The sequence below is a fragment of the Lithobates pipiens genome, unplaced genomic scaffold (assembly GCF_037356315.1).
Source record: "Lithobates pipiens isolate NorthernLeopardFrog02 unplaced genomic scaffold, aLitPip1_a1.2 Scaffold_25, whole genome shotgun sequence".
Taxonomy (NCBI): domain Eukaryota; kingdom Metazoa; phylum Chordata; class Amphibia; order Anura; family Ranidae; genus Lithobates; species Lithobates pipiens.
The window spans coordinates 209,273,084-209,294,987 of NW_027507787.1; the positions used below are offsets into that span (position 1 = coordinate 209,273,084).

At 42.5% G+C, this 21,904-nt stretch overlaps 1 protein-coding gene across 1 annotated transcript in view; it reads left to right on the plus strand.

Annotated features, from left to right (window-relative positions):
- The window catches only part of DOCK1 (dedicator of cytokinesis 1), a 613,707-nt gene that overhangs the window by 108,349 nt on the left and 483,454 nt on the right, over positions 1-21,904 (plus strand). The window contains exons 3-4 of the mRNA XM_077455510.1: positions 8,254-8,294; positions 14,744-14,799. Of these exons, the coding sequence (XP_077311636.1) occupies positions 8,254-8,294; positions 14,744-14,799 (97 nt within the window). The remainder of the gene's footprint in view (positions 1-8,253; positions 8,295-14,743; positions 14,800-21,904) is intronic.

Genomic DNA, 21,904 nt, shown 5'->3' on the forward strand with positions numbered 1-21,904 from the left:
TCACGATACAGAAACCGATAGTTTGTGGTGCAATTTGCATCAATACAAAATGAATGGGTGCAAATCGCAATGCAAAGAATCAAATGCGATTTGAACAGGAATGCAGTATGATTCCTGTCCGAATTTAATGCAATTTCCCTCACTGCTGTGTGTGTAGAGCGAAAAGGCAGTTTAAAAAATGCCTGGCTACATGCAAAATAATCTATATAGGTGTCCCGGTCTGCCGATGTCGTCTCACAGGGCTGGTGGAGATGTAGAGGCAGTACCACCCCCCCCCCCCCCCCAAGCTGATATCACTTCTGCCCTGTACCCACGGGGCCCCGGAAATACTCCTCCAGCGGCCCTGATTTGCTAGATGCTGGATAAAATGACAATCACAATGTTTCTGCTTAGAATAATCACGATTTTCTGCGTAACATCATCTTTTACATTATACAAAAAATTGGGATAACTTTTTACTGTTTAGTTGTTTTTTTTTTGTTATTTATTGAAGTGTATTTTCCCCCCCAAAAATACATTTGAAAGACCGCTTCGCAAATAGTGTGAAATAAAATGCAACAACTGCCATTTCATTCTCTAGGGTTCCTGCTAAAATAAATTAATTAATAAAAAAAAAATTATATATGTAATTTTTTAATTACTGTGTGTGTGTATGTGTGTATGTGTGTGTGTATATGTATGTGTATATATATATATATATATATATATATATATATATATATATATATATATATATATATATATATATATATATATTTATACTGTATATGTATATATTATAATGTTTGGGGGTTCTAGGTAAATTTCTAGCAAAACATACCGATTTTAACTTAACGTAAGCAACAAGTGTCAGAGAAAGGCTTAGTCTTGAAGTGGTTAACCTTTTGCTAACCAGCCGCCGTCATTATACTGCGGCAGGTTGGCTCTCCTGGGAGAATCCCCGTAGATGTACATCAGCCACTTTAAGAGAGATGGGGGCGCGACGCAGGAACCAATGTGCGGCGGCTGCAATGTCCGCTGGCCACCTGTGATCACTCCACAGAGAGCCAGAACAGGAATCTGTCAATGTAAACAGACAGATCCCTGTTCTGACAAGCAGGGAGAGACGGATCCCTGTTCTGACGGGCAGGGAGAGACGGATCCCTGTTCCTAGTGATTAGGAACAGTGATCGCTCTCCTCCTCCAGTCATTCCTACCCCCCTACAGTTATAAACATCTACCAGGGATAACATTTAACCCCTTGATCGCCCCCTAGTGTTAACCCCTTCCCTGTCAGTGACATTTATGCAGTAATCGGTGCATTTTTATATCGCTGATTGCTGTATAAATGTCAATGATCCCAAACATTTTTAGGGATCATTTGCGCAGCAAATAAAAACCGCAGAGGTGATCAAATACTGCCAAAAGAAAGCTCTATTTGTGGGGAAAAAAAGGATAATAATCTTGTTTTGGGTGCAGCGTTGTACAACCACGCAATTGTCAGTTAAGACCATGCAGTGCCTTATCGCAAAAAATGGCCTGGTCATGAAGGCCCCTTTCACACTTGGGCGGTGCGGGCGTCGTCGGTAAAGCGCCGCTTTTTTAGCGGCGCTTTACTGTTTTAGCGGCGGTATGCGGCCGCTGCACCATTGATTTCAATGGGTAGGCGCGGTAAATACACCGCTCCTTCACCGCTCCAAAGATGCGTATAGCAGGACTTTTTTCACCGTCGGCTTTTTTCACCTCCGGCTTTCACACTGGAGTAAAAAGGGCCGTTTTTTTCAGGCGCTGTTTTTAGCTGTAGTGCCTGAAAACCACCTCAGTGTGAAAGGGGCCTAAGGGGGCAAATCCTTAATGAATACAGTATTTCTTTTTATCTCAGGGCTAAGCAATGTGATAAACCTGGCAGGCTGCTGCTTCTTCTTTTTTTTTTTTTTTGTCAGCTGTGAGCAGAGAATGGCTCTGCACTGAAGCACAGAAATGCTGAATTAGGATCGTGAGGGGGGTTGAATCAATTTTTTTTTTTTAATGCTTAATCGTGCAGCTCTACCACATGCCTGTTCAAATTGCATGTGCTTCTTTGCAGTGTGATTTGCACCAATTTTTGGTACTGATGCAGTGCGCATCGCAGTGTACCGGTACTTGACCAAAGTATCGGAAGTCATACTCGCTGCTAAAGAAATTGTATTGATGCAGCTCTTCAGACCATATAAAAGTGCACAGAGCTGGAGACAAGTGGTGTTATTTGTGGCTCATTACATGTGTCTCTTTGCTATTGTGTGGCCGGAAAGTGGTGAGGAGAGGGTGCGCTGTTCATGGTATTTCAGCTCCTATAGTACATAGACAGATGGAACAAAGTGTTAATTGCACTTTTTTTTCCCCTAAGGGGCATGTGCTACAAAAGAAAAAAAGAAACAGACTTGAAAAGTATTCAGAGCAGTTATTAGAGCAGGGAGAGATTTTCTGTCTCATCATGACATTTTTTGCACGTCTAGAATCATTCTCCTTTTTGTGGCAACATTTTTTCTTTTTCTTTTTTTATTGCATGTATACTGCATGTCATATTCAGCCAAGTTGGGTGGAGGATTATTGCAAGACTTGGTGACACAGTGATTCCAATAAAGACAACCATATCTCTCATTGCCTTTCATTTTCAGGTTGATATTTACCATTCTCAGTCTCTGAAAAAGAATTGAACACCTACTCTTGTGCTGCTTATCAGTTCTCCAAAATGGGAAATACAATTCGGAAGAGTGGCTTTTCGCAAGAAAGCAGACTGTCAGCCTCTGTCTTATAAAACCGTCTAACATTAACCCACATTGCTTCTGACAGCTTGAGACATAAACCACATTGATATGAGAGAAGCAAAACTAGCGCTGCTACGTGGCCTTTTAAAGTGAGGGACATAACCTCTGTTCTCAGCCGCATAAGAAGCTCAGGTAGGAGAAATGGCAGTAAATGGCTGTGAGGAAGGGAGCCTGATCATTGGAAGAGAGCAGGCGGAGTTCCCAGCACAGCTAGAGAACTGACCACACATGCCTAGTGTGGTCAGTTTTTAACAGGAGATCAGAGGGACTGGCAGACACACCAGGGATTTCAAACAAAGGAAGTAATATAAAGAGAAAATTATACTTTTATTTAAAAAAAAAAAAGTACATGGTGCAGCAGGCACATATCAGGAATATGAAGTTTGGGTTTACATTTTATTCTTTAACCACTTTCAGACCGGACCATTTTGCTGGTAAATGACCAGAGGTCTTTTTACACTTTGGCACTGCGCTGCTTTAACTGGTAATTGCGCGGTCATGCAATGTTGTACCCAAACAAAATTTGCGTCCTTTTCTTCCCACAAATAGAGCTTTCTTTTGATGGTATTTGATTGCCTCTGCGATTTTTATTTTTTGCGATATAAACGTAAAAAGACCGCAAATTTTGAAAAAAAATGATATTTTCTACTTTTTGTTATTAGAAAAATCCAATAAACTCAATTTTAGTCATACATTTAGGCCAAAATGTATTCAGCCACATGTCTTTGGTAAAAAAAAAGTCAATAATTGTATATTTATTGGTTTGCGCAAAAGTTGTCACATCTACAAACTAAGGTACGTTTTCTGGAATTTACGCAGCTTTTAGTTTACGACTGCCTATCTCATTTCTTGAGGTGCTAAATTGGCAGGGCAGTACAAAACCCCCCCAAATGACCCCATTTTGGAAAGTAGACCCCCTAAGGAAATTGATAAGAGGCATGTTGAGCCCATTGAATATTTTATTTTTTTGCCTCAAGCGATTGAATAATGACAAAAAAAAATTTTTTTATTTTTTTTTACACAAAGTTGTCACTAAATGATATATTGCTCACACATGCTATGGGCATATGTGAAATGACACCCCAAAATAAATTCTGCTGCTTCTCCTGAGTACGGGGATACCACATATGTGGGACTTTTTGGGAGCCTAGCCGCGTACGGGGCCCCGAAAACCAAGCACCGCCTTCAGGCTTTCTAAGGGCGTAACTAGCGTCACCTGTGACACTAATACGGCGATCAGAAAAATGATCGCTTATTAGGCTGGGTTCACACTGGAGCGATGCGGAAATGCCGCGAATCCGCGGCGGGTTCCCGCATCGCATGCCTCCCGGCGGCAGTTCACACTGCCCTATGCGGACTGCTGGGAGTGTCAGTGAAATGTTACTGACACCCCCAGATCAGTTCGCATATCGCAGTGCGATCTGCAAACTCGGATCGCATGGTGTGAACACCCATGCGATCCGATTCTGCTGCGGGCCAAAAAAAGGGTCCCGTGCGAATTTGCGGCGGGTGCGGCGGGTGTGGCGGGTGCGGCGAATGGCTGAACTCGAATCGCACAGAGATCGGATGTGATTTGCACTGCAGTGCGGTGCGAATCACATTCGTTCTCATAAACCGCTGCAATGTGAACCCAGCCTTAGTGACACTGGCGACGGGGGGTGATCACGGGGTTAAACCTTTATTGGGGGGGTTAGGGGGGTACATTAGAACTAAAGGGGGCTAACCCTAACTGCCCTAACAGTTATTACAGTCACAAATGACACCAATGCAAAAAAAAAAAAAAAAAAAAAAAATGACATTGGTGTCACTGTGACTGGGGGGCAGGGGTAATTGGGGGGGTGATCGGGGGGTAAAGGGGGGGTGTGAGTGTGCCTGGCATGTTCTACTGTGTGTGTAGAGTGTTGGTGCAACTCACCGATCCGCTCTCCTCCGTGTCGGAACGAAAAATACCGACACGGAGGAGAGAATACATCACTTCCTCTCCTGTGTTTACATTACAGGAGAGGAAGTGATGTCACGGGGGATTCCTATTCGTCGGGAGCGATCGCGTGGGGGTGGCCATGAATGAATGGCTGCCCCCTCGTCCCGGATCGCTCCCGGACGAAAACCGACCGCCGCAGGCACCGGGCGGGGGCCCGATCGGGCCCCCGACCCGCGGGAGGCAAGGGACGTACATGTACGCCAATATGCCTGCCCGTGCCATGCTGTCGACGTACATCGTCGTGCGGCGGTCGGCAACTGGTTAAAGCGTTTTTATTCTGTAAAGTGTTTTTAAAGGCTCAAGGTTTTTTACCTTCATGCATTCTATGCATGAAGGTAAAAAAAAAAAAAAAAAAAAAAAAAATCTGTACGCAAGCCCCCCAGTACTCACCTGAGCCCCAAACTTGATCCACCAATGTGCGTAAGAGCAGCGTCTCTCTCTGTTCTCTTTCTCCTCATTGGCTGAGATGGCAGCGTAAGCTCCCACTTCTGTGAGTCATAGCCATTGAGGAAAGAGCGGGAGCGCGGCCGAGCCACGCTCTGTGCGTGATTGAACACAGAGCAGCAGCTCAGGAGCAAGCCAGGGGCCCCATAGCAAGCTGCTTGTTATAGGGGTAGAAGGTAGGGGCCAGGAGCACATTCACCTTCTGAGAAGAGGGGGATCGGGGCTTCTCTGTGCAAAACCACTGCACAGAGCAGGGTAAGAGTATAACATGTAGTCCAAGGACCCCGTATGATTGTTTTTTTTTTTTTTTTTTTTAATCTGCATTTAATATCACCAAGTTTAGATTTGAGGCTCTTGCACACGGACCACCTGAGCCCTTTCTGCATAACTGAAGCCATATTTCCTCTGCTCAGACAGCCCAAGGTACAGCCTGTCATTAACCTAAATGACTGTATGCTACTGTAATTGTGTATATGTGGCAGTGAAATTAAACACAAGTACAGCATGCAACCATTTGCATAAAAAGAAAATATAGAACTTTTAGCGCTCGACTCTCAAGCAGGGTACTCCATAATTAAAGCTAAAATGAAATATAATCTGAAACTTAATAGTTTGCTAGCCTACTGCATTAAAAACTGAGACTAAATTCAGATTCTGACAAAAGCCCAATCACAGCTGGCTCTCTGTAAAGGTGCAGGGGCTTATGAAAGGCCCAGACTCCCCACAGAGTCCTTTATAGCTACTTACCAAAGTGAAGGATTTTCAAGACATGGATCCAAGGTATGGGGTTCAAATGTTAGCCCTTTTGGAAAAAAAGAAATTACATGTGTTTTGATTTTTATTATTTTGCTTCTTTCAAATGTCTGTGATACACCTAATCTGCAATGCAAGGTATTCTAAGAGACTGCATATGGGACTTGTATTTCTATATTTAGAATTCTCTTTCAGCATTTGATTTCATCCTGTGTGTATCATTATAATTATTATGCACAATTAATTATATTCTATTAAAATAAAGTTCTAATGACTTGCGTAATGCCTAAGCATGCTTGGTACAGAAATACGTAGCTAATTATTTCTCCAGGAATTAGCACAGTGGAGTTTTTGTTGTGGGCAGAATTAGTGGGATACAAAATTAAGCTTTTGTTGTCCTGCATGTTAGCAGAACTGGGTTAATGTGTACCCAGCACCTGAAATGGATTTTAAAATCTGTTATTTTTTAGACTTTTTTTTTTTTTTTTTTTAAACTTTGCCACACAATACAGAAGAGGTAATATTCAGAGATAACTCGCAAATGGCTAACGTGCATTGGTAGCAAGTAGAAGGTCTGACAACCCACTTTCCAGATTGCACATCAGTCACATCAACACCCATGTGGTGGTTGGGTTCCCTACTAGAATGTAATGACCAAATGAGATTAGGCTGGCGCAAGTCGAGGATTACAAAAGTACACTTTCTAAAAATTGTTTATTTGTCCTTGTTGTAACGTTTCTAGCAAGTGTAGGAAGAGTATGGGTAGTTAGATCATCTGGAACAGGTATGCAGAAAATAACTTATTGCCTAATATTTGACGTCCCTGATCTGCGTACTTGTTCTGGGAAGTTGCGCAGAAATGTCTGAAGTCGGAGTCTCCGTGTGGGTGGTAGTATTTTAAGAAGGTCATAAGTAGCAGGCTCCATGTTTCTCCTTTTGAGGGTATACTTTAAAGAGATTTGGGAACATGAGGATTTGTTCTTATACAAAAACCTGTCACTTTGCCCTGAGTGGACATAGTGTCAGATTCTCTTTTTAATGATAGGGTTGCAGATCCTGCATTATCCAGTGGCTTGAACCAGGGATGTGGAATTTGGGAGTGGGGTGTAGAAGGGGGAATGTACTCCAGGTGTTGCTGGAGGAAGAATTCTACTGTCTTCTCCTTCCACCCACAGCATGCTGCTTTTGGAACAGAGGGAACAGTGGCTGAGAACACACCTCAATCTCAGAGCGGTGCTGCTGGGGGGATGAGGGTAAACTGCCCTTCTTTCTGTCTCCCCTTGTGATGTGACATATCACATGACCAGAGGCAGGAAAAAGGGAACTGCCTTCATTTCCAGTGGGTGTGTCACTGAGACGTAGTTCTGAAGTGAGTACACAGGAAGTGGGTGGACAGCTCAGCCCTGGACCTCCACTCTCCTTCTCAGAACCTTCCAAGAGCCCCTTAGCCGCCTCCTTCTTCTCTTAGGGCTCGTTCACATGGACGCCAGGGGCCACCAAAAGCCGACAGCTGAGCTGTGATTTTATAGCCCCCCTGACCACCCACCTAAACACAGAATTGCAATTCTTTGCAGTCATAGCAGATATTAAACAGCATGACATATTCTTCATGCAGCAGCATCACCAATCACGACCCATTTAAGTGAATAGGGCTGCGTTGTAACTGCCCTGCAACCATGTGCAATTCAAGAGTGTCAAAATGGGCAATGAGGTGGTAATATATAGCCTCCTCAGTCTGTCAAACACCCTTCAAAAAGCAGTCGATTGCAAAACACTTTTTAGTTGGAACCTAATCCAAAGTACTGACACACATATGAACACTCTTCGAGCCATTTCAGCCCACATCCTCACTCAGAGCTCCCCCAGATCCCTTTAATTTCACCCCTCAGAGCCCACCTTCCAGTTTCCCTCCCCTCCTTCATCCCACTAATATATATTTTCAGTCATACTACTAACACAGGGACATTCTTTCCTTTCAGTAACACCACTGACACAGAAGAATTTTCTTTTAACTTAAAGGGACACCACTGACAAACCTCCTCCACTCTTCCCAACCTGATCATAATTGGCTGTACCGGCAAATGTTTTACTTATTTCTACAAGTGCCTTAGCTTTAAACTTTAATACAGACAGTTGCTCATATTTAAAAAAATAAATAAAAAAAAAAAAAAAATTCCAACATGGTCACACCATGTCATCTTACTTTAATGGTAATTTTGTTCAAGCTGAACTTTTTTATCTTTAGGTTATATCTATGCATTAGCTGACTTGTTGAACATTTTTTTACAGGATGGTACAGAGGATACGTTTTGAGGAAAAAATCTAAAAAGGTACATAACTCCCAGTAAAATAAAATATACATGTAAATTTATTAGTGACCGTTGCATATGTCCACTGTGCTTATAGGTTGCAGATTTTGGCTATAAGGAGTGTGCTAAAATTGTATGTACAATATCTCACAAAAGTGAGTGCACCCCTCACATTTTTGTAAATCTTTTATTATCTTTTCATGTGACAACACTGAAGAATTTACTTTGCTACAATGTAACGTAGTGAGTGTACAGCTTGTATAACAGTGTAAATTTGCTGTCCCCTCAAAATATCTAAACACACAGCCATTTAATGTCTAAACCACTAGCAACAAAAGTGAGTACACCCCTAAGTGAAATTGTCCAAATTGGGCACAATTAGCAATTTTTTCCTCCCCGGTGTCATGTGACTTGTTAGTGTTACAAGGTCTTGGTTGTGAATGGAGAGCAAGTGTGTTTAAATTCTGGTGTTGTTGCACTCACTCTTATGCCACGTACACATGACTGGACTTTTCGATGGAGTTGGTCCGACGGTCTTACCGACAAACTTTCAGCAGAGGTCCGATGGACTTTCTGAACGAAGCGGTCTTGGCTGCACACAACCGGACTAAATCCGTTCTAAAGTCCATTCATTTTGAACGTGATGACGTAAACGGGGCTAAACAAGGAAGTTCAATAGCCAGTAGCCAATAGCTGCTAGTCCATCGGACTACACAGACTAACGGTTTTTATGATTTTTAGTCCGTCGGATAGATTTGAAGTTTTATTTCTAGGTTCGTCTGACTTTTGGGGGAAAAAAAGTCAGCTGGAGCCCACACATGATCGGATTGTCTGGATTCCGGTCTGCCGGACCAAGTCTGCCGTAAAGTCTGATTGTGTGTTTACTGGTTACTGGAAGTTCAACATGGCATCTCATGGCAAAGAACTCTGAAGATCTGAAAAAAAAACAAAATGGTTGCTCTACATCAAGATGGCCTAGGCTATAAGAAGATTGCCAAGACCCTGAAACTGAGCTGCAGCACATTGGCCAAGACCATATTGCTGTTTAACAGGACAGATGCCACTCGAAAAAGGCCATGGTCATCATATCCAAAGGTTGGCTTTGGGAAATAGACGTATGAGTGCTGCCAGCATTGCTGCAGAGGTTGAAGAGGTGGGGGGTCAGTGCTCAGACTATACGCCGCACACTGCATCAAATTGGTCTGCATGGCTGTCATCCCAGAAGGGAGCCTTATAGAGATGATGCACAAGAAAGCCCGCAAACAGTTTGCTGAAGACAAGCAGACTGAGGACATAGATTACTGGAATCATGTCCTGTGGTCTGATGAGACCAAGGTAAACTTACGTGGTTCAGATGGTGTTAAGCGTGTGTGGCAGCAACCAGGTGAGGAGTACAAGCGTTTCTTGCCTACAATCAAGCATGGTGGTGGGAGTGTCATCGTCGGAGGCTCCATGAGTGCTGCCAGCACTGGGGAGCTACAGTTCATTGAGGGAACCATGAATGCCAACATGTACTGTGCGATACTGAAGCAGAGCATAAATTCCGTCCATTCCGAGACTTGGCCGCAGGGCAATATTCCAACATAACGACCCCAATCACACCACCTGGACAACCACTGCTTTGCTAAAGAAGCTGAGGGCAAAGGTGATGGACTGGCCAAGCATGTCTTCGGACCTAAACCCTAGTGAGCATCTGTGGGGAATCCTCAAATGGAAGGTGGAGGAACGCATGGTCTCGAACATCCACCAAATCTGTGATGTTGCCATGGAGGAGTGGAAGAAGACTCCGGTGGCAACTTGTGAAGCTCTGGTGAACTCCATGCCCAAGAGGGTTGAGGCAGTGCTGGAAAATAATGGTGGCCACACAAAATATTGACACTTTGGGCCCAATTTGGACATTTTCACTTAGCGGTGTACTCACTTTTGTTGCTAGCGGTTTAGACATTAATGGCTGTGTGTTGAGTTATTTGGAGGGGACAGCAAATTTTCACAGTTATACAAGCTGTACACTCACTACTTTACATTGTAGCAAAGTGTCATTTCTTCAGTGTTGTCACATGAAGATATAATAAAATATGTACAAAAGTGTGAGAGGGTGTACTCCACTTTTGTGAGATACTTTATTGGTATTGAACTGTAAGATCCCAACTGATAGCTCAAATGAGGCTTGCAAGCAGAGGGACTCATTTGTATGATGGAAGGCTTTGTTGTCGCTCTCATATAGACTGTGCTTGCTTGCAGTAAAGTGGGATAAATGAAAAAAATGTGTTGCAAGGGGTGTGACTGTCCCAAGCCTGATAGCTTGTCAGTCAGCGCCTGGCCACACCTAGTCCCGCTGACTGTTTTCTGGGATTGACTGTGCTGCCATTTGCTGAAACTCTTCCACTGTGAACTGACGTATCTAAAAATGGGATGGTATTAAACACACATGGAGGATTTGGCTCGGTGAAGGAAAAATAAGCTTTTTCGTATACTTGATGAAACGTATGCATGACATACATACATTTGGAACATATTTAGAATGTCATTCAGGATTCTTTAGTTGTACTTTAAGGGTACAGAACCCATAGGTTCTATTTAAATTATAATAAACAAATCACAAACCAGTTCAGCGCATTACAAGTCTCAACTTTTAGCGTCCCAAAATGTGATGCATCAACAAGGTAATAGTGTATTTGGCCCAGGTCCACACTGAGAAGAATCCTGCAGCTAACAGAGGTCTGGGAGGAAGGTTTAGTGGAGCTCAAATAAAATAGAAATGCGGGATCTTAATTACCACTTAATTACCATCATAGTATGAATTAAGTGAAACCTACACTTGCATTCAATTTTTTTTTTTTGATATTCTGCATGGAGAACAGTGGATGCACCAGGGGAGAGATTCCATCAGGCTATACTAAGCGTCAATTGGTCCCGCTCACCTGCTGGCCTGGAAGGGCGCTTAGATCTGACAGCTGTCAGAAACCATAGGCAATGCTGACGCTGCCTTATGGAAGCCTCAACACGCTAATGGAAAGAAAAGGAAGGGGCCGCGTGCATCCACTGATGATTAGTACAGCCTGATGGGATCTCTCCCCTGGTGGATCCATTGTTCTCCATGCTGAATGTCAAGAATTTTTTGAGTGTACTATTTTGTTTTATTTAATAAATTCATACTATCCTGTTAATGAAGATCATACACTGCTGTCCTATTGTCTTTAAATTATAAGATGGCCTTAACATAACATCCCAATCCAAAGCACATCGTTTTTTTGTGTGGCTATTTTACCTCTTTTGCTGGGCACACTTGGCTAAAACCTAAATTGGGTTGGAGAATCTTCTCTTATGTATTTAAAATAATATAAATAAATGCGGCGCTACCTAAAAGTGCATATACATATAGCCAAAATAAATAAAGTGCAAATGAGATACTATCCCACTAAATATAAATACAGCATGTATAGTGCAAAAAATGAATCTGCATAAATAATCCAAATGCATAAAAATACAAAATTATATAGAGTGAAAATAAGTGAAAAAAATATTTTTAAATTATCAATCCAGTGGTTATGTGTAAAATAGTCAATATTAACAAGTGATTGTCCACAAAAAACATGCACAGAAGGCTGAAAACTTTCAAAAAACAAAGTCCATGCAGAAAGTGCAGAAGTGATTTCCAAAAGTGACAATCCACTGCAAACTTCAGTGCCTATTATGTGCACCACCTATTTCCCCCAGCCTCTCACCTCCAATAGCTGGCAAAATAGGCGCTGTGTATAATCAAAATAGCTGCTGGCTCCTTATTCATCCAGTCTCACTGTTCTACCGCTGTTAGTGTCTCACTGTAAATCACTATGTATACGTAGTACATGTTCTCCCAATTACTCCAGGGTATCCAATAGGTATATAATGGAAGAAGACAGAGGGGCTTTCATGTGTAGTAACTTAGTAACCGCTTTATTATAAAAGAACAAATCCACACTTACATGAGAACACACAGCAGAACATGCAGCAGACGCGAACTTCCGGTTTCGGCCGTAACCGGAAGTAGTATGTCCGACACCCAATTCCTTCCCTGACGCGTTGCGTTACACCAGGTAACTTTTTCAAAGGGTGTGTAACGTGGTGTAACGCAACGCGTCAGGGAAGGAATTGGGTGTCGGACATACTACTTCCGGTTACGGCCGAAACCGGAAGTTCGCGTCTGCTGCATGTTCTGCTGTGTGTTCTCATGTAAGTGTGGATTTGTTCTTTTATAATAAAGCGGTTACTAAGTTACTACACATGAAAGCCCCTCTGTCTTCTTCCATTATATACCTATTGGATACCCTGGAGTAATTGGGAGAACATGTACTACGTATACATAGTGATTTACAGTGAGACACTAACAGCGGTAGAACAGTGAGACTGGATGAATAAGGAGCCAGCAGCTATTTTGATTATACACAGCGCCTATTTTGCCAGCTATTGGAGGTGAGAGGCTGGGGGAAATAGGTGGTGCACATAATAGGCACTGAAGTTTGCAGTGGATTGTCACTTTTGGAAATCACTTCTGCACTTTCTGCATGGACTTTGTTTTTTGAAAGTTTTCAGCCTTCTGTGCATGTTTTTTGTGGACAATCACTTGTTAATATTGACTATTTTACACATAACCACTGGATTGATAATTTAAAAATATTTTTTTCACTTATTTTCACTCTATATAATTTTGTATTTTTATGCATTTGGATTATTTATGCAGATTCATTTTTTGCACTATACATGCTGTATTTATATTTAGTGGGATAGTATCTCATTTGCACTTTATTTATTTTGGCTATATGTATATGCACTTTTAGGTAGCGCCGCATTTATTTATATTATTTTATACACATATTTTTGGTGCTGAGATCACCGTTTTGTGCTGGCTGCTTCCTATGTATGAAATTTCTACTCATTTAGTCTTCCTATAAACCATTAGGTGGAGCGCATTAGTATCCCTTTATACATTTGTTCTCTTATGTATTGCATTGGGGGAAGTGGGCAAAGTCAACTTCATGGCTTCTGTGTTGGGCAAAGACTGCAAATCTGATATTTTCTTTAAGAGAAAAATTCAACTTTCATTAAACTAACCAGGAGATATAAAACCATTCTGCCTTTAGACATGTCCAAAAATTTTTGTTTAGGCCAATTGTTTAAATGTGTCCAGAAAAAAGAGCAGCGTTTGAGATCTCACATTGTCTTACACCACCGCTTAATAACCTACATACTCAAACTGTAACAATCTGCAGAGACTCCATGTTTTTGTGTTCTCCATAACAAAAAAAATAATAATACAAAAGCTACAGGGACCTAACTTTTAAACAAAACTGGTGACAGGTTTGGTCTCCTGCCTTCTGATACTGAAAGAATGATGTGGGGAATTCAAATGCTACAGTTGAACTTTTCCAGAATTTCTTAGTAAGGCCCCTTTCACATGGGTAGTTTGATTGACTGGCTTACATGGAGCTTCCAATTAGGTCACCTTATCAGAGGCTACATATATGCATATGGACATTCATCCATTTTACATCTGCTCACTTTCGAGTCTGTCCAGGTCTGGAAAAAGTAATGTAAAAGGTCTTCTTCCTTCTCCATTTTCCCAAGCCTAAATGTGATGGAAGTAGTCTAATGTAAATTGACATCTATTTGTGTAACAATGTCTATTTACATCCAGTCACCTATATATTAAATTTGGGTCTGGAAAGCTCTGGTTTTAAAATGGGCTAAACCCTGAACAGACACCAATCTCTTAAAAATGATATTGTCCTGTTCTGCTCTGATTCAGCAGAGGATCTGTTAATGGATCGCCTGCTTTGGGAGGTAAAGTGAAAGTGTTTAGTTTTTTGTTTTTTTTCACTGATTAAAAAAGTGTCTAGTTTACAGTTTTTTTACATTTTGTTTTGAATGCACTAACACTTGCGTTTAAAGTGATTGTACCCCCTTGCAGAACAATCTATTCAGTTTAAAGCAAATGAAAGGCAAAACATTTGTATATAGGTATAAAAAACATGATAAATACCCTTTTATTATGATTGATCCATTCCTTTTTGTTTTCACCTGCATAAGAAATTGGGGGGGGGGGGAGGGGAAGAAGCAGCAGCAGCAGCACACAGAGCTTCCCAGTGAATGGCTGTGCAGGAGGAGAAGGGGCTATCAGGACAAGTGTAATCATATGAGGAGAGCACACTGAGTTCCCAGCAGAGCTAGAGAACTGACCATGATGTGTTCTCCTGCTTGCTGTGGTCAATGTTTAACTTGAAAGCAGAGGGAATGGCAGCAACACCAAAGGAAGCAATACAAGGAGAGTACATAGTATTGCACTGTACTTGGAAATTCAGGATTTCAAATCAGAAGTTTTTGGAGTATAATTTTCTATTGTTTGTGTTCCTTTTAGGATTCTTGTTTTTTTTTTTTTAATTAACATGGTGATTATTTTTGTTTTTAATGACTATATATATTTGTGTTTTTAGGGTATATTTCCTTCCAACTATGTTCATCTTAAGGAAGCTGCAGTCGAAGGAAAGGGGTAAATTAAATGTGTAATTTTATAAAAATGGACCATGTGGTCATTGTGGTTTGTTAAAACTTATGTTAACTGTAAAAGAAGATAATGGTTTGTAGCCTGGGAACCTTTGAATACATACAGTATGTTTAATCAGACCTTTTTACGTGTGTTAAGCTAGCCATAAACAGAGTCAATTGATGGAAGTTCCCAATAAGCTTGTTGGCACCCTCCCACCCAACATCCTGCGATCTGAAAATCCAAGGAGCCAGGTGGAAAATTGTTGGCCAAACAGAGGCTGCATCAAATCATACCCACTTTTCAGGTTTTTTTGAGAGCCATGGATGCTGTCAATAGTTGGCAGGGTAGATTCCTCCATCCACTCTGTGTAGCATGGATGGGGGAAATCGATAGCCGAATCTTAGTGTATGGCCTTAAGGCACATTTCCTTTAGACCAGCGAGGCAGCTTGTCATTTTGATTAGGAAGAAATCAAAATCTGTCTTGTGGCAGTGTGTTCATATAGGCTCTGTTGAAGGGGAGATTTTCTGTATTTTTATGGGCTTTTCCACAAAGGACACAGACATTCCCCTCCTAATCTTAATGGGCTCTCAGGGGGAACTGCAAGTTGTTTCAGATATAAAACCTTTTGAATTCTGGGGTACTGGATACGTTTCACAAAATAACAGCGACAGAAATTTAAATGTATTTACTTGTTAATGTATTTGTATTATTGTGGTGGCACAGAGCAAAAGATGCAATTCAACTTACGTGAATGCTAAAATCCACATTATTGATTCAGGCAGCCATGAGCTGGTTTGGGTTTGATTGCCATGAGGTGTGTAATACATCCTTTGCAGTTAGAGGATTAAAGAAGAAATGAGGTTTGGGACTTTGTATGAAGTATGCAGCTGGGGGGGGGGGGGGGGGGGTGATCATGATAATTTTGTGTCTGACCAGTTTGTTGTATAACTGTGATTACCGTATATACTCGAGTATAGGCCGACCCGAATATAAGCCGAGGCCCCCAATTTACCCCCAAAAAACTGGAAAACTTATTGACTCGTGTATAAGCCGAGGGTGAGACATGGCTGTCCATCCCTGTGTGTCCGTCCATCCCTGTGTGTGTGTCCGTCCATCCATCCCTGTGTGTGTGTCCATCCATCCATCCATCCATCCATCCCTGTGTGTGTGTCCGTCCATCCATCCCTGTGTGTGTATCCATCCATCCATCCATCCCTGTGTGTGTGTGTGTGTGTGTGTGTATTCATCCATCCATCCATCCCTGTGTGTGTGTGTGTGTGTGTATCCATCCATCCATCCATCCATCCCTGTGTGTGTGTGTGTGTGTGTGTGTATCCATCCATCCATCCATCCATCCCTGTGTGTGTGTGTGTGTGTGTGTGTCCGTGCAGCCTTGTGTGTGTGTCCAGCCTACCTGTGTCCCAAGCCTCCGTCCCGAGCCGCCGTCGTCCCGAGCCTCCTCCGTCCCGTGCCTCCTCCGTCCCGTGTCGTGCCGATGGATCGCCGCTCCAGGATCGCCGCTCTTCTCGGCGGCCATTCTACAATTCAAAAGCCGCGCCTCCGCCTCCGCCTGTGATAGGCGGAACACTGAATTTCCCAGCAGCCTGTGTTCCGCCTATCACGGACATCCTCTCATACTCGTCCGTAGTATGAGAATGAACGGATGTCCGTGATAGGCGGAACACTGACTGCTGGGAAATTCAGTGTTCCGCCTATCACAGGCGGAGGCGGAGAAGGAGGCGCGGCTTTTGAATTTTAATGTCCGCCGTCTGTCTGCTCGATACGCTGATCGAGCAGTCAGACAGCGGTGACTCGAGTATAAGCCGAGGGGGCACTTTCAGCCTCAAAAAAGAGGCTGAAAATCTCGGCTTATACTCGAGTATATACGGTACTAGTTTTCAATACAATGCACATAAAGAGTATAATAAAATCAAATAGTCCCAAACCTCTCTCTTTCAATGAATTGTCAAACAGGGATCGAGGCGTTGTACCTACAGGTCATATGCCTCATATAAAGTCCCAAATCCCCCCCTTTCCCCCAAAGGTGAAATTAGAGTAGACATGTAAACACTTTTTATTCCAGTCATGTATATTTAAGCTTTTTAAATACAGCTATTAAAAGTACCTAATCTGTTATATTTAGATCATCTTTCTATATTAGCCCACATATTGGGGCTCGGCTTTGGACTGGATGGAATGGCAACATCAGCCATTCAATGTTTTTGATTGCTTTTTATTTCCTTTTATTCTAATATGTTGCCTACTACTTCACTTTCCATTCAACGGGGGGGAGAAATTACTCTGCTCCATAAATTATTTAGAGAAAGTGATGTCAGAAAGTTGTGCTCTCTGGCAAAAAAGGCCCTAAACGTTTCCAGTACACGAGCCAGAGTATTAGATGTTGTTTTTATCCTGTATATTTTGTACCTTTAGGCAGGTTATGATGTCATTGTGCTCTGAGGAGCTCCAGGAGGGATTAATGTTGGATGTAAATAACCTCCACAGACCGGATCCATCCAAAGTGCCACTGAGGCCGAAGTGGATGGTACCCAGGCCTCATATCCAAAGTACAAGGTTTTGCCTGTAACCTCTCTTTGCAGGGCTGGACCCCGGGACCCAGAATTTTGGTCATGCTATATAACGTAAAGTTTTTTTTTTCTAGCGGGGTGCTATTACAGGTCCAAGGGAGTGGAACTCCAATAAAAAGGGACCTGGTCCTTGAAGGTTTGCTAAACGCAGCCTGCTGTGATGGGTGAAGGTTGGATCTGTCTGTTAATTCAGCAGAATCCTGCAGTGGGGATAAGGTAAGGAAGAAGCCTAGGAACTAAAAAAGTCTACCTAAGGTTTTCTTCTTTAGGGAAAAATGTTGTCATGCCTTAATTCTCCACTAGAGGGAGTATGTGCACATACCTTAATCTATTGTCTTCACTTCAGCTCAGTGTCAGTCTTTGTGTGGCCGCAGCAGCTTTTGCACATGGGGGTTCCTCTCAAGGTAAGAGATCTGCCATGGCTGTTTCCCCCCCTGACGGGACTAGGAGGGTTAGGGAATCGGTAGTTGTTGTACCCCCCTTGTAATACACCTCCTCCATGAGTCTCACTCCATGTTTTTTTTTTTTCTCTTCCTGCTTGTCATTGGGCTCAGCCTCTTCCCCCCCCCCCTTCTTGTTGACTGAGGAGGCAGGGCCTAGGCGTGGCATCCACGACGACGCACGGCGCAGGCTTAAGAGTTTCACTGGAGCAGTCTCTCTTTGGCTTGAAGCAAGCCTGGCTGCACTCGGGACACAGGAACGGTGGTGCACGTAAGGGCTGCAAAGGGCATTTCTAATACTGAAAGGACGTTTTTTTCCCAGCACTAGCCTGAACTTGTATAATGGCATTACACTGTCAGATTATGTTCAGCAAATAGTGCATGTAAATAGTGCCTCTGTTTTTGTACTGCCTCTGCTCTTAAATGGCTGGAGTACTTGGGTTTGATCAGAGACACAGCCTAGAAAAAGGTGTTTTTTGGTCAGGTCGAAAGGAGATCCCTCCATTCACCTTTGCATGAGGTTGTTAGGAAAGATGGTGCCATTCAAATCGGTTCCCTATGCCCAGTTCCATTCAAACTGCTGCAAAACAGTATCCTGTCTGCTTGGAACAAAATGATTCAAGCTTTAGACATGGCAATGCGGCTGTCCCCAAAGGTGTTCCAGAGCCTCAGTTGGTGCTCGGTATCCGGGAATCTGCAGAAGGAAAAAAACATCATACCAGTTACCTGGAAAGTGTTAACGACAGATGCCAACCTTTCAGGTTGGGGAGCAGTACTGGAAAAGACAACTGTCCAGGGACAGTGGTCCGGAACCAAAAAAGCCTTGCCCATAAACCTCCTAGAGATTTGGACAGTGCGTCTGGCTCTGAAGCCCTGAACATTCAGGTTATGGGATTGTCTTGTCGGGATCCAATCCAACAATGAAAAGGATGTTCCTTCCCTCGGCAGTCTTCATTCCAGGAATATAGAATTGGCAGGCAGAATAGTCATCAGCAGTTGTTCCTGGGGGAGTGGTCTCTTCACCCCAAAATATTTGTGGCTATATGCCAAAGATGGGGGATCCCGGACCTAGCTCTCTTGGCGTCCAGGTTCAACATGTAGTTGGTCAACTTTATGTCAAGGACAATGAATCCACTCGCATGCGAGACAGATGTGTGGTGACCCCATGGGGTCAGTTTTCACTGAGTTAGGCTGCAGTATCAAGCTGGAAAGAAAGCCGGTGATTATTGTAGCCCCAGCATGACCCAGAAAGTCCTGGTATGCAGAAATCATGAAGATGGCGGTGAAGAATCCATGATCCCTTCCACTACGGCCAGATCTACTCTCGCAGGATATTTCCACCTTACAAACTCTAAAGCCTCATACACACTATTAGATTTTCTGCAGATTTTTGTCTTCAGATTTACCAAAACCGTGTAGTGCAAGGGCCTGCCTGATTGAAACTCCTAAGGTCTGACCTCATATTATATGGTTTTTAGTAACTCTGAAGACCAAGATCTGCAGAAAATCGAATAGTTTGCATGGGGCTTAAGTTTGACTGTTTGGCTGTTGAAGCCCACATTCTGAAGAGACGTAGTCTCGCTGGGTCAGTAATTTCTACCTTGATTAATGAAGCCAGCTTCCAGAGTTATATATTATAGACTCTGGAGGGCTTATGTTTCCTAGTGTGACTCCAAGGGTTGCCACCCTCCGAAATATAAGATGTGTAGAATTCTTGTTTTTTTTTCTACAAGTACAAATGAAGCTGGCCTTGAGTACTCTTAAGGGCCAAGTCTTGGCTTTATAGGTCTTATTTCAAAGACCACTTCACATTCTTTGGTCCAGGGTTTTTATACAAGGGTAATGTGGCTTATTCCGCCAGTTAGACCACCGTTGAACCCTTGGGACTTGAACTTTGTTTTTTTGTTGGTATTGCAAAAACAGCCATTTGAACCATTACAGCATACTCCCTTGGTCCTTCTGACAAGGGAAATAGTGCTTCAAGTTGCTATACCCTCTGCAAAAGGGTGTCTGAGCTGGCCACACTTTCCTGTAAAGAAACCAGATTTAATTATTAAGGTGGTTTTAGGTTTCCACCTAAAAAATATATATTGTCCTACCATCTGTGTTTTTCCAAAACCAGGATCGAGAACCCACTACATTGTCTTGATGTAGTGAGAGCGGTCAAGGTCTATTTAAAGACAAATGCTCAGGTCCGAAATACTGTTTTTATTATGCTGCCAGAGCGTCCTAGGAAGGAACAGGCAGTGTCGAAATCCACTATTGGTCGATTCGGCAAGTTAAACTTCAGGCCTAATGGTTAAAAGGTAAGATTTCACCTTTTCATGTCGACGTGCGCTCTACTAGAGCGGTTAGTGCTTTTGGGCCAGTGCATCACAAGCCTCTATGGCTCAGATCTGTAGTCCATACATTCACCAGATTTTATCAAGTGGATGTAAAAAAGGGCCTGAGGATATCTCCTTTTTTGGGGGCAGTGTGCTGCAGGCAGCAGTATAGGTCCTCCAGTTTGTTGGCCCACTACAGGTTGTGTCTCCCTCCCCTCAAATAGCATTGCTAAGGGGCTCCCCACATAATAATTACTATGGTTCTCTGTGTCCTGTGATGTATGATAAATAAAATAATATTTTTATAACAGCTTACCTGTCAAATCCTTTTCTTGGAGTACATCACGGGGGGGGGGGGGGGGGAAGAGGTCCCACCCCTCTTCTTATGGGGTATATCTATATTGCTTTGCTACAAAAACGAAGGTGTCCCCGGTATGGGAGCGGTTGTATAGGGAGGCAGCTTCCTGTTTGGGGTGTGCTGGTGTCTATCACCTGAAGGTGGCCTATAACCCTCATAGTAATTACTATGGTGCTCTGTGTCCCGTGATGTACTCAAAGAAAAGGATTTTACAGGTAAGCTGTTATAAAAATCCTAATTATTTTTTTTTATTTTTTTATAGGTTATGGCAATGTGCACATCATTAATGGACTTGAATAAACTTGAATTTTATGACTGAGTTTATCTTGGCCTGTAGATGGAGTGAACATCAGTATTCTGATCATCTGATGACTGTATGACATCTCTATATACTGATTACAAAATGGCTGTATAAAGAAGACCTACAGTACTAAAATAACAAAGTTGATTTATTTTGATAGGATGAATACATTAAAAGATAGTTACTGCTCACAACTAAGACCCGCTGAAAGGATTGACGCCAACATGCAGCAAGCCTTAATACAATTTGTTTTACATTAGCAAATGCCATGTTGTCAAATAGTTTAAGATGCTAAAGAAATAATCCGTACAGCAAAGACAGATAATGCAAAGAGAAAATTGCTAGCATTTCCTTCCTTCCATATTCCTTTTTTTTTTTTTTTTTTTTTTTCAAAGCCCAGCGCCTATCTGATCCCATTGGGGAAGTTTACCCTCATTTCCACTTCTGTCTTCAGTGAAGGCTTTTTTTGGTTGTAGTTGGATTATAGTTAACCCTGTCACAAACCTGGGCAAGTCCAAGTTGATGATGAAAACCTTCGTAAAATGAAGGTTAATTGCAGTGAAAACTAAATTGCAAACCAATAACTAAGTCCAGATATATAGGATGTTGAAAATATATGTATAGCTGGATAGTCAAACTGGCCCCCCTCCTCCTAAAAACTGTTGTAGTTCCTATAAAAAGACGCTGAACACTTGCAATGGTCAAAAAAGTTTAGATTTCCATATAAAGATCCCAAAACAAAACTCAATGTTCAGGAGCCCTGGTGGTGCCCAGGGGGAGCCAATATATCAAAAAAATTGTGTATTGTCGCTCCTTTTAGTGCTTTCTCCATAAGTTTGTTTAAAGAGTAGAACTATAGGCAAAAAAAATTATTAATATTTCTTTCCATTTTGGATAGAGTAATGGAGGATTATAACCCCCCCCCCCCCACCCACACACACACAATGTCATCTGACCCCGTGCAGTCTTCCTCCACACTGTTCCATACCCTCTGCCATATGCCTGGCCTCCTCTTTTGCTATTTATTTGGCTGCACTTCTGCTGCAGTCCTACTTTGAGCCACTTTTGAAGGCTTAAAAAACATAGCGGCAGCAG